The sequence below is a fragment of the Tyto alba genome, unplaced genomic scaffold, assembly GCF_018691265.1.
Source record: "Tyto alba isolate M040663 unplaced genomic scaffold, T.alba_DEE_v4.0 Super-Scaffold_1000006, whole genome shotgun sequence".
NCBI lineage: Eukaryota > Metazoa > Chordata > Aves > Strigiformes > Tytonidae > Tyto > Tyto alba.
Genome location: NW_024881272.1, coordinates 16,418,158 through 16,432,005, shown reverse-complemented (window position 1 = coordinate 16,432,005; position 13,848 = coordinate 16,418,158). Strand labels below are relative to the sequence as shown.

General features: G+C 36.9%; 1 protein-coding gene across 3 annotated transcripts in view; it reads right to left on the bottom strand.

The window, feature by feature from the left end:
- The window catches only part of ARHGAP29 (Rho GTPase activating protein 29), a 55,230-nt gene that overhangs the window by 17,108 nt on the left and 24,274 nt on the right, over positions 1 to 13,848 (bottom strand). For all 3 annotated transcript variants that reach the window (XM_042806770.1, XM_042806774.1, XM_042806782.1), the window contains 3 exons: positions 12,861 to 13,004; positions 4,115 to 4,211; positions 3,692 to 3,764 (listed from right to left, as the gene is read on the bottom strand). In XM_042806770.1, the coding sequence (XP_042662704.1) occupies positions 3,692 to 3,764; positions 4,115 to 4,211; positions 12,861 to 13,004 (314 nt within the window). The remainder of the gene's footprint in view (positions 1 to 3,691; positions 3,765 to 4,114; positions 4,212 to 12,860; positions 13,005 to 13,848) is intronic.

Genomic DNA, 13,848 nt, shown 5'->3' with positions numbered 1-13,848 from the left:
AGACATAATAAATAGCAAGAAACCATTAAATCAACAATCTTTCAAGGCTCTGATGAAAGGGTTAAATATAAACCTGGTTTGTTAAACAATTACATGACCTCCAGCTTTTCTTAGATCCCTACCTATCTTTTAAAAAGCATTTCATACAGACCCATCTACAAGCCGGTTAAAATCCTGTATTTCTTTGCCAAGGGAATGAAGTGACTAGTAACACTTGCTAATGAAGCCCTAACAATCACTACAACCTGACAGAATTTCATCCAATAATAGAAGGAATTTAGCAGAAGATTTCATCCCTACTTTTGTCCTCACCACATTTTGCTACCCCTTTAATTGTATAAGTTGAGCTACTTACAGGACTGTGCTGTAAATCAGGCCACTAAACAAGTTTAAATGAATGAAAAGTTTACCTAGTAACAACCACCTCCTTTTTAAAAAAAAAAAAAACAAAAAAAAAAACCAAACAAACACAAACCCCAAAACCCAACATAACCCTACATCATTTTAAATGAACTACTCTTAAAAACTCTGAAGCAGTGAGTGGGCAGAAGCCAAAGGCTGAGAAATAGCTGCAAAGTGGCCTTAAACTTTAGAAGAACAGCTTGTTTCCATTTTAGACTTTGGTACTGTTTTATTTTCAGACTTAAAGCTAAAATGGAGCACATGAACAATGATGCAAGTAGTTATTTTTTGTTTGGTTGTTTCTTTAAATGTAAATGGGAACTGATCATAAATCACACAAAAATCCCTCATTTACTTCACAGCAAAACCAGCTTTTCCATATACCAAAACATGCAAGGCATTCACCATCAGTTACATTGACTAGAATCAAACTACAATCTAAAGAACAGCTCCATTCATAAGAAACTGGAATACAATTGCTGTCTAATAATTAAAGTGAGTTTCAGTAAAATGCAAGGGCTACTTTCAGAAATCCATTTAAAGCTGTCTATCAACCAAACAGTAAAAAAAAAAAATAATCTGACTTTAGAGATGGCTCAATATTCAGTTGCACAGAAAGCCTGAACATTCCTAGATTTAGTTCTGATTTGTGTATAAAATATTACTGTCTTCAGGTAGATTTTCAAGTGGCATACACTTGTTAGGGAAGAACAAAGAAAAAAAAAAAATCCATACATTATATTAGTTCAGAAGGCAATTTTAAGTTCTGGTGCTAAAAACTACTTCCCATTTTCTGAGACCTAAGTAATTTCAGTCCTGAGAAATGTTCACTCATTTACAGTAACTTGGGCACACAGTCTAGTTAGGGCAGCTAATCAATGCTCATTCATCCATTCACATTCACACCACTGCAAATATTTAATACCATGTTTTAAAAGCAAGCACATGGACAACTATTTTTACTTATGTCCTACAACTTATTATCAGAACTTGACCCGTACAGTTTGCCCCCTCAAGCATCCAATGACTCATCCCAGTGAGCTGAGCAAGAATATTAAAAAAAAATAACCCTGACTTCTAAGCAGATTTCACTTCTCAACTTTAAACAGTCTCTTCTGCCTTTTTTTCCCATTACCCAAGAACTCTCACCCTGACAGAGGCAAATCTCTGCATGCATTTTGAAAATGTTATCCTTCTCCTTTATTATGCTCTCAGATCTACATAGCATTGAATAGCATTCAAACAGCTTGTTGAGTAATGAAAGTTCAGACATGCCTGTCTCGTCTCTTCCAATGTATTCTAAAGCTCTTCTGTTTTTAATTAAAGAAATATCTTTGCTTCCACCTTGTACTTCTGGTTGTACTACAGGGGCTAAAATGAGAACAATTACATTTGCTAAGAGGGGGTATACATATCACTTAACTTAAGCTTCCAAGTGGAATGCCCGAACTAAAGAATGTAGACTCCCCTGCAGTCAAGAGAAGCAAGATCAGCCCCCTGTCTCCCCACCCACCCCCCCTTAGAGCAATCCTCAACAGCTTAGTTAGGGAGGTGCCCAGCTTAACAGGCAATTAAAATCTTTCTCCTTAATTAACCCTCAAAGCATTTACATGTTAAATTCTACCAAAATGTTATTCTCTAATCTTTTTAAGATACAGCTAGCTGCTATGTTCAACCACTGAATGTACACATCTACAGGAATGAAAAATTAATACAGCTACTTAAATATTTTGCATTTAACTCCTCCTAACACTCAACTCCTAGTTGGCTTCCAAATTGCTCTCTAAATTGCAAATCAAAGTGAAATGCTTCATCTGTTAAATGTGTATTTATTTGCCTGAATGAAAATGCACTTAAATTTACCACATATTTCCAAGTGATTGAACCATATTATCCTACCTGCTCCAAATTTATAAATGGTCCCTTCCACATTAGGAAAAGCAAGTGACACTACAAAAAAAAGTGCTCTGAAATACAAGCTGGTGACTTCAGCAGCATCTAGAGTAGAATTCCTTCTTCATTTTGCTATACTCTAATTTCCCCTTGGCCTTCCCCCACCTCTACGTTCAGTAGAGTGATCTTCTAGCCAAGCATTCACTTCACAATAGACTATATGGGACCATCTTGTTCCACAAGAACACATTTTTACATTGCAAAGCCATTACAAGATTAAAAGGTTGGCAACTTCAGCACCTTCCTCCTGCTGGTGAAATGACTGGCAGAATAGTACTTGCTCAAATCATCTCATTTAGGTTATATGAGATGCTGGCTTCTATGCTATTTTATTTCATAGTTTTTATCAGCAGCCTTATCTACTGATTCTAAGTCTGCTGGAACCAGTTGTACAAGTAGCCTCCTTCCTCTCCATGGTGTTTGCGAAGATGAGTTTTGTAGCAGCTACAGATGTAGAACTTCTGTGATCATTCATGTTTCTCTCATGTGTACTATCAGAGTGAAAATTTAAAAAGACTACTTCTCAGCTGTAGCTGTCCAGCATTGCTATGACCGAGCCTGTGTGAAGGAATGCTAAGCCTTAAGTACATTTCAATGAAGCATTTAAAAAACCACCACAATTACAATTTTTAACCTTTCTACGACTTAGCTTATCATACACACAATTATCAAGTCTATTTTCCTTGCATGTAAATTAATTTGACTTGATTTACTTGAAAGTCTGCTTCTAGATACACAAAAATTCTGAACAGAATTTGGTACTGAGCATTTTTTAATCTCACCTTCAAAGTGTTTAAAGGGGAGTTTAAAACACTAATGTTTTTCTTTGACTGCCTATAAGTTGACAGCACTATTTCAGTTCTCTTAGTGAATTATTGTTGAAACAGCTACAGCACAAATTGGGCTCTGGAAGAAGAAAAGGTTTTTCTGTAATGAATATCAGCCTTTAAAAGCCAAAAAGAGGTCATTAAACCTTTAGTGTCTAAGTCTATCAGGTCTATTCTAACTACTCCAACATGCAAATCATTCAAGTATCTTACTTCTAAATATTTAATTCTTTTTCACTTAAGCAATCTAAAAGTCTCAAATACCATTACAGCAGGTTATCATTTACATATTTGAGTACTAGCTCCATTGAGTCATCTCTGGCACTTAGAACTGATAATACATTCAAGTATCTGTGACCTTGAACGCATCTTTTTTATGGGTTTATTCTTGTTTTAAGACTCAGAAGACTCCAAGTACCCCAGCTCCATGATGCACAGTTTCAGTGGAAATGTAAGTCTCCTTTAAAAGATACCATTCCACACTCCAAGAGAACATGTTTTTAGCCTACCCGACTTCTCCGAGATACAGGAAGTCCCAATGACGAGCCATTGTCTACATCTCCCATAAGGAAGTCTGAAACACTGCCAAAAAAACAAAGAATTGTGTTATTTCATTACCTCACCAAGCAATTTCAGATCACTGAGAACCAAAATTCAGATAGTTTTTCTTATATCCTTTAAAAGTTCTGCAAACATTTTTAGAAGTAGTCTTGTATTCCCTGCAATTTCTATACCATTGTTTTCCCTGTTATTAAAAAGGTGCCAAACACCCAATGAAAGCAGTAAAATTGTTCCTCATTTGGTTAATTTAAATTAGTTTATCAGTTAATATTTGTCCAAAAGAAAACTAAAGTTTTTATTGCTGTTGTTTAGTCTTAATTTGATTTAGCTCCACAGAGATCTTTAAAAACTCCTTCTGGATTCCAACTTACACGTTTCCAAAGGTGAATGCCAATGTTTCAATAGAAGAAAATATTTCACTAAAGAGTTCTCTCTTGTTTTCTTCGTTAACTTCTTTGAAGTTCACCGCTTAGGAAACAAATGAAAACCAAAGGGTGAGAGGTGGGGTCAATCAAGCACATTTACTAGGCCTAAAGACAAATTGTATACACAGTCTCCTACAGAACATGCAACATTATACTTTTCTGAATAGTTGAAAAAACACAGGTTTTTAAAGAAGATTAGCAAGAAAGTAAACACTAAAGGAAATAAATTAACACAATCCAGATGCTTCCTACAATGAAATCAGATTACTCTCTCACTTCCTATATCTTCCCACTTAAGAAGCAGCTTTGTGTGGGAACATGATGCTAATGTGAGCGCAGAACAGTCATTTACTGGGAAGAGTGAAATTGCGCAGCAGCAGCAACACCACAAAGCAGCTCACAAATGCAGTCAAATATTTGAAAACCTGTATCTTTTTGGGGTAGAAGTTTCAGAATACAGAACAGGAACAGTAGTTTATGGGGGTGTCCCCACCCCTGCAACTGTAGGCAATCCTGTATATTGATCAAGAACACAGGATTTCTGGCTTGAGTACAGACAAACAGAAAGCTATCAAAAGGTTGTGTCCATCCAAACCCTGCTAATTCTTAGCTACATAGTCTAGCAAAAGCCTTTCAGTTTGGCCTGTTAAAAATGGGGAAGAAACTCAGTATAACTATCATTGTTCCAAAATAGGAAGAGTAGGGTTCCTGGACAAACTAGATGGTTTAAACTGGTGATCGAGACAGGTATTTAGTCACTCAGTGCCAAGCCTTTAACATGGTTCTGTGACAAGCTGGAATCATGAGACAAAAATGATTCATCCACAGTTTCTATTAGCAACTACTGGACAAGGGAGAAGAGGGAGAAAGGAGAAGACAAAGCACAACCATTTTTGTTTGTTTCCAACTTAACTCCTTAATCACTGGTGACTGGGAGTTTTTTTTGTAGAGGAGTTACATACACTCCTCTGAGCCAAAGCTGAGCCCTCTGGATGAAAGTCTTCCCAATTTTACATTGCAATAAGTGACAATTTCACACTAGTTTTTATTTTCAAAAAGTGTATATTTTTTAAGCAATGCAATATTCTTAATTATCTAGATGCCTAAATTACACTTATGCTCATCTGTTTCAGAGATACTACAATGACACACATACACCTATTCACCCCTATTCATCATTTTTTGCAAGACCTGTGACAATGTTAATTTATGTATCCTCCTTAGATTACAAGTACAAATATAGAAATAATGGAGTGCAATGATTTCTAGAAGTAGCAAAAATTAAATCACATTAAAATGTTGCCCATTCTACACACATTTTCTTAGCAAATTAAAGGAACAGACTTTAATCTTTAAAAGTATTCAAACTTCCTGCCAGGTGCCTAAACACTAATGGGTAACAAACAAAGAAAGTACAGTAATCTACTCCCCCATTAGACTTCCTTTGTGAAAGGAAAAGTTTTTAACCAGTGAATTAACACAGTTGAATCCATTCTGTTTTACACATCATGCCAATAGGCCTGATCAACATTTTAATAAGTATTTCTATACAAAGCTATTACAGAAAACAAGCATTCTTCTCATGGGCTATTTTCACAATTACTTGCAGATCTAGAAGAATGTGTTGTAATAAGCCTACAGAAAAAAAATCGTCACATATTACAAAAACATTAATAGTCTCTGTTGCCACAGTTCACTGCTAAATTAAGGCTTCTCCTACCTCTCTAATTCTTCTACAGTTCGTAATTACATAAAAAATTACTCTGGCACCTTTGTTTGAAATGAGACTCAATAAAGCTCCACAGATGATAATTTTTTTTACAAACTTTGTAAATAGCAGTGGATTTCTTTATTTTTTTAAGTTAAAGTTAGTTGAAAACATCAGCTTTTCAGAGATAACGCTGCTTATAAATCTAAACTTTGCATTCCAAATCATTACACCACAACAGTTACTACAAAATCTATTGATTACCAGCCACTATTGACTGGAAAAATCATTCGAGTGCTGGCATGAAACACATACTGTTTCAAAATTAAAAGGTACCAACAAAAACTGTCTATACATTCAAAGCACTTACCACTGAAACATTCGTATATCCATTAGCTGCAATGTCTTCAGAGAAAGAGCACTTCTTTCACTTCGCTAACGAGACATTACTGTAGATAGCCTCTCCCTAAAGAAATGCCGTCTGTTACACTCTGCCTTCCTGTTCCAGGAAGAGTTTTGTTACGCTTTACACTTTATGTACCAGAGAAATCCTTTCTTTTCAGGATCCATCACAGATGGAATAACCAATCTCAACTTTTTCAGATTTACAACTTCTCCCAAAAAAGGTAAGTCCAAGCTCTTAATAATTCAGTGGAATACAAACAGCTTTCCTCTAGCTTACTACCACTGGAATGCTGATGTACTTAACATCAACTTTAAACCATGCACCCTCTTTCCCCAGGACATCCTGACTGCACACAATAGCTACTGACAACAATGAACTATAGTAATCTTTCCAGGTCTGGAAATGACAGCTATCTATCTATAGTTCTACAGATTTCAAAGCCAGCTTACAACTTAACAACACTTTTAAGTAAGACTTCAGATGTCACATAATGAACTTTAAAAAATCGTGTAACAATACATTAAAATCTGGAATCCAGCACCTGAAATGCAAGCCTAGCTTGCAGTAAAGTGGATCTATATTTCCAAAGCTAGCATAGCTGTCTTCAAACTGAGGTGGGTTTGGCAAGCTCATCAAAATGCTGCAAGACACTGCGAAGTTTCAACTCTTGGGTTATGCCATCAAAAGCTTTCTTAATCAAGCACAGAGCAGGCTGGAGAACCAGCAACAGCCATGGAAATTTTGGAAGCTGGAATCCCAGAAGCTGAAGCAGTGCCTGAGGACATCTGAGCAATGCTGCTGAAACTACAAAGAAGATGCTGGCAGCTGTCAAGACCAAAGGGCAACCAGAGACCTTAAAAGATGATGCTTAGACAGCTCACAGCAACAACAGCACAGAAGCTCCTGCCATGCTCTCTTGTACCCTTCCAGTCAAATCAAGACAGCACAGCCCAGGAAACCCAGGGGACACAGCCATGCCAGAGACTGCAGGAGTTTCCTTGCTTCCTCTTTCTTGCTCTCCCTAGACACATGCAGGACTGGCAGCAGCAAAGCTACCTTGCCAGGTGCCTGCAGATCCTGGACAAGCCTAAACTACACCAGCCTACAGAATGTACTCTTTGCAGGTCAATTTTCTCGTACCTAATAGACAGATATGGTAATACCATCATCTATTTCCTTAGACAGGAAAACATCTTCAATCTGTATTTACTAGCTGACTTAAGCAGCAAGCAACTGTCTGACTTGTTGGAACTAAATGCCTTTGCTACCACTTTTCTGTCCTTAAACTTCCAACAATACTTTCAATAACCTTTCAGAACTATTTAAAAAACACAAACAATGCCAAAACAAACAAAAAAATATACCTGAACAACCAAGACCAAAAAACCCTCCCTCTCCCAGAATGAGGACTTGTAATATTTCTTATTATTATCTCTCATCTTTAAAAACATGCGTAAAAAACCAGTGGGAAGAACCAGAGCAAAGAGCAGTAATATGCAGACTGTAAAGAGGCAGAAGAGTGTTCTTGGGATTTTACAAGAGAGGATCAGCAGGCTGTCCAGGACCCACTGTTCTACTTTTAGTTCTCTGTGCCATATAATTTTACCAGCCTGTACTTACTACCAAGCTTGGCAGCCTCCCCAACTTTAGCTGCATGACAAGTTTGAGGAACTGTCTCCTACTCCTTCTGGAATAAATTTTACTCTGAATTTACATCACAGATACACCAACAAAATTGAAATGACTTCACCTTGCTAGAGATATTTAACTTCGATGCAGAACTATTAGAAAAAAAACATGCCTAAACAGGTAATTTCTATAAGACGTGCAATTTTTCAGCTTTACCAGGAACCAGTGTTTATTTTAGTGATTCAGTTAAGTCAAAAGGGACAATTTAGAGCAAAGGAACAGTATAAACTTGAATTCAGCATGAGATCAGGAGAACCATATACGCTGGGGCCACCAACTATTTAAAGAAACTGAGTGGGAAAACAACAACTATGAGTATGATGGTGTGCCAGACTGGGAAGTGACTTCCAGAAACAGGAGTCTAAACAGGTTCCAGGCAAGATGCTACAATAAGTCTCAATTCTTCCAGATCAAGTGAGGTATCATTTAAAAGACACTTCACAAAGCGCTCAAGTAAGTATGTACAAGTAGTAGAGTCCAAGCAAAGAGCCTCAGTGAACCATGTCATATTCAGGATATAAACACGGAAAGCAAGTTGTTGTGTTTCTTCCCCCCCTCTCTATGTTTTCCTGCAACTTCAGTCTAAAATGGTAGAAGTAAGTCTGACATTATCTGTTCTGCCAAACATTCTCTGTAGCAAGATTAAGATAACATGCTATAGCTAGTTTTTCCTTCAATCTGTCCAAAAAGAAAAGCATTAGACATCCAAAGCTGAACTACAAGCACATTCATATTGTACAAGAAGGACCTAAGCAGTGGCCAAGAGGCTTGAAGGAGGGGCACAGGCACTCAAATTTTTGCTAGCATTCAAAATATTCCCACTTGCAGTAATGTAAAGGGGGTGGTCTGTCTGCACTGAACATTACATTTAAATCACAGTGCAACTTGTCATACTTATAAGAATACTTCACAAACCAGAGTCAGTGACAGTCACTGGTTCCAAAGTTACTGTAACTGATTTCATTAAGAGCAAAGGCAGTCATTTGTTGAAATAACCATTTACCTTTATATGAAGTTCCAAATACAAACTAGATTTGAAACCCTGGCATTATGCAAAGTTCAAAAAGGTCTGTTAGAACCTAAACCAGTTATGCTTCTATTTCTGAAAGGCAGAAAAAAAAAAAAAGGGAAAATAAATAATAATAAAAAAAAAATCACATGTAAATCCCAGCTTGTTTCTATTTCATCCTTTACTAAATAAATATCAGAAATTTTCCATGCCAGGTTAATCTTCTTCCTAGTCATAAATCTGACTACAAGAGTACTTCCATGTCTTTTTATAGTTCTGTCCTCCAATGACAAGAAACAGATTAGTCAGATGAATTTATTTCATAATGTCACATGACAGAGGAAAAAGGATACCGGTTCTGTCCTACCAGCTTCTCACATTCTTGTAGCTTCCTGTTTATTAAAAAGTTACGTTACTTCTAGTGAAAAAAACACAGCTGAAAACCTGTGAATGCATGTGTTACTGACAGGCCACTGTAAGCAAACTTGAGGTCTGATATGCTTATGAATTCACCACAACATGCTGTATTTTTACTTCAGCTTCCTCAGTTCCAGCAGTTATACATTTCAGTTTTAATACAAATAGAGCAGTATGATCCTCACACAAAAAACAGCTGTAAAAAACAAACAGGTGCTAAAGACAAACTGCCTTCACATTTGCCACAGGTTATGCTGGGGGGAGAGGTAGTCTGTTTTCATACAGCAAAGGTTTTGCTGTTCACAGAGAATTAGGACCGAAGTACGGGTCAGAAAGAGCTGAAGCTCTGTAACTCCCTGTGCAGACTTGAGGAATACAATACATGGCTGACAGGCCTTACTAAAGTCTTCATAACAAAGTACTTGTTTGTATCAAAGGGTACAAATAATGAGGCAGGACTGATTAAGACCACCCTCTTCAGTGTGATCTGGAGCTCCCTTTCCTTGCAATTAACTTGGGAACCCTGCAAGACCAGGTCATACTATACTGGATCACAGGAACGATGGTTTGCCACAGAGCAAGTTTGTGTTTGCTTCAGCCAAAGAACAACCAGATAGTTTATGCGAGCCTCTCCGTTCTAGGTCCAGAATGTATGCTGCTTATGAGACAGATTAATAACTCAGTCAGAAATTAGTGAGAATGCTATGAACAGAAACTGCATGCCATAATTTTTTATTCCATCAGAAAACACTTTTTATCTATTTATTCAAGCTGGAAGAACACATTTGTATCAGATCAGCACTGTGCACTAATATCATCGTTGTACTTTGGATCCTGTAGCTGGAGTCCTAAAGCTAGATTTTTCAGTACTGTTAAACCACTGCCAAAGAGAAAATTATTCACAGAGTAATGTAACCAAGAAGGGGGAAAAAAAAAATGTCAAAACTTGAGCTCATTTCCAGCTCAAGGATAAAGAGAGTTACCACAACAAAATCAACTCCTTTCATGCCTTTTTTTCCATTGAGAGGTTTCTCATCATACAAGATCATATTTAAGGTAGTTCAAGTGAGTTATGGCTGAACACAGACTTTTCAGACATACCTAAAGCATCGTCTTAGAATTTGACCCACTTGAACACATTTGACAGAAAACTGGGAGACATGACTGTACTGCTTTTGTTTGAAGTGGCATTCTTGCAACAATAGTGAGTGGACTTACTTTCAAAGTTCTGTAATTATACAATGTGCACCGTGCTTTCCTAACAGTGTTTTTCCTTTCCATATAGCAAATAATGCTAACCCTCCATGACTGTAGCTCCTCATAAACTCAATATATTAACAGTGAGTGAACTCTATGATGCAGTGTTAGTAGTTAGTCTATCCCAAGTGCAAGCATTTTAATTACATGAACTAAGATCTGTTTAGGGTGGGAAAAAGCTAAAGAATATTTGTGAATATCTGTATTGCCAAAGAAGAGGCTTAGTACTAAAGTATTTGTTCTGCTCACTACCAAGAGAAGTGAACAAATCCTAAAATAAGTCATCCAACTAGGCAGAAACAGATGCACATAAGAAAATGTATGAAACACCAGTGCATCAGCCCAGGGTTCGGTGCTCTTGAAACAGTATGATTGAACAGTGTGCACCAAGAAGAGAAAAAAATATGTACGGCATCAAATTCAGAAGGCTGCACGTACTCTGGAGGAATGGATTATGTAATTCAACAGAAGTGCTTAATTCACTACTTCACAAGTAGAAGAGTAGGAGGAAGAATACATAAATCTAGATCTGGAAAACTGGCTCATCACTAGAAGCATAGAAAACGACCTAGGACTTAGGGACGTTAAATCAAACACTAAAATTCACAAAAAAGCCAACATAATTAGAGAATCAAATCAACAGTGTTACCATGTGAGACAGGAAAGTGATTCTGCTTTGTAATGGTAAACTTGGACACTATAGACAGTGATCAACTACAGGCATTGCATATCAAGAACCATATTGATAAGCTGCAGTCCAGTGAGGATAGATATTATTGCAATAGTTTTTGGAAATATGATTTAGCAAAGGTTGATGTAATTTGATTTAATTGCATACTTTAATCCAGTTCTCCTCACCATTTCTTAAAGACAGTGCAGCTGAACATTGTCCTGTCTCCACTGAAGTTAGGGGAGAGTAGAAGACACACAGTAATCTTACCATAGCACTTAAGCATGGAAACAACTTGCCTAAGGTGGATATAGAATTACATTCAGTAAACATTTAACCTGTTCTCACATGTAAATATCTAATTACCGTTGTACATGTGTACTTGACTCTTCCCAAGATCAACAAGACAAACACCAACCTCTCAGAGATACCCTCTGCATTTCTACTGCTGCATACAATTCTCTAAAGCAAGTTCAGAAATTGCAGAGTTACAATCCTGTGATCCTTTCAAATACAAGGGATAGATCTATAAGAAACTTTACATGTAGCAGGAAGAGAATGCCAAGTGGGCTGGTAGTACCTGCCAAGATCAAACAAACTGGCAAAACTATCTATCAATAGAAGGAATTTGTAAGATGCTTGGAAGAATGCAAGGTATAGGTATCAGGCAGCTAAACATGTTAGCATTTTAATTGATATTACTACTTTACTGAATCAGCACTGTATGTTCAGACATACTAAGATAATTAGGAAACAGTGAAAAACCCCAAAACAAGGAGAAAAACTAAATTATGCATTCGAAGGGAGATACTCCACATGATTTAACACAAGCAAGAGATAGAGATTTTTCCCTACTCAAAGCATTCTCCATGCCACAGTAATATTCTAGAGTAGGGAAAGCTGCAGTCAAAGGCTACACTGATAAGAAACAGCTATGGTTTATGAGGCTGGAGCAATTGTGTACTTCACCATTTGCATCTGTCTGACACGTAGAGAACTGCAGCAGCAAGGCCAACAGTAGAAAGTACTACTGTATATGCCTGCAAGGCTTTTTTTGTTGCTGTTGACATCTTTACCATGCTTATGATCTGTTTGTGGAATTGATAGGCCATTCAGATTTGGATTACTCATTTAGATATTTCTTCACTTGATATAAATACAACACCGTCCCTACAGATTCACAGAATTGAGCAAAAGATTTCTGGCAAATCTCCAAGTAGATAAATGTGAGGTTTATTATTCTGTGATAGAGGTAAAGAAAAATCTCAAGATCAAAGACTTGTGCTTTTGGAACTTGGTGTGGGTTTGCAGCTAGCTCCCTATAAGCGGAATTATATTACATAAACAGGAGAACAAGCTATTTAATATTATTTTTCACTTAGAGAAAGTATTTTCAAACAAGCGTTAAGGTATTACTCTTAAAAAAAACCCCAAAACACTGTTTCTTCTGGATACATAGCATCCTAACTCCAAGCCAGAATCAATCAAGTCACTAATTACAATTTTCCAAGAATATGAAAGATAGTAATGCCTTACCTTTTACTTTCGCAATAACTGTTCCTGCAGCACTAAGGATATCAACTGAGTTTAGAGTCTGGTGTTTGTTTATCACTGCTTTTAAAACACGTAGCAACTCCCCTAGACGTTCGTGTACTACCTGATGCAGGCCATCTTGATTTTCTGAAAAAAGTAAAAGGAGAAAATACATTACAGAAATAAGACTGTAAAAGACAACTAAAAGAAGAAACAGTGAATTAACACCCAATCACATTACAAACCACTTTGATGGTATTCAGCTGCGCTACAGTCTAAACCATACAGAAGCTGGACCTGCTTAGAACAAAGCAATTGTTAAAAAAAAGGTTATACTAGCATTTGCCAACAGTTTACTTGGAATGTTGTATGCCATTTACATAGAAACTCATTTCTCCCAAGAAATCAAGCAGATGTGCTTGAAAAAAAAAAAAAGAAAATAAAAAGGATTCTACACCAATACCCTAAGGTTTCTAGATTAAACCATCTTCTGTTTCTCATGTCATTTCATCAACCACCATTTTGATAATTACATATATTCAAAAAAAAGAGTAGCAACAAAAGCAGATGTGGATTGCTCATTAGATATTTCTTCACCTGAGTCAAATTTAACACCATTTCTGTATATTCATAGAATTAAACAAAGATTTTTGGCAGAAGTTGGCTAGCTTTTAACTTAAATATCAGTCAAACCTTAAGCTTCTTTATTATATAAACCTAGATCTACACAGGTCTGTCTTTCAGCATGTCAGTCCTGATAAAGAAGTTGAACACCTAAATTATTTTGAGAATTAGGCCTAATCAGAAAAATTCTCAATAAGCACACATATAGGACAACGGTTTTTCCAGCATATGCCTCTTGCTATGTGCCCCTAAATCCCACCTCCCTCTGCCCAACTTTTTAAAAAAATAGTTCTTGTTGCATACGTGGCACAGGTTAAACCACAGTCTCTTCCGTTCTGTTACAGAAGAGCTGCTGGTGCACGGAATT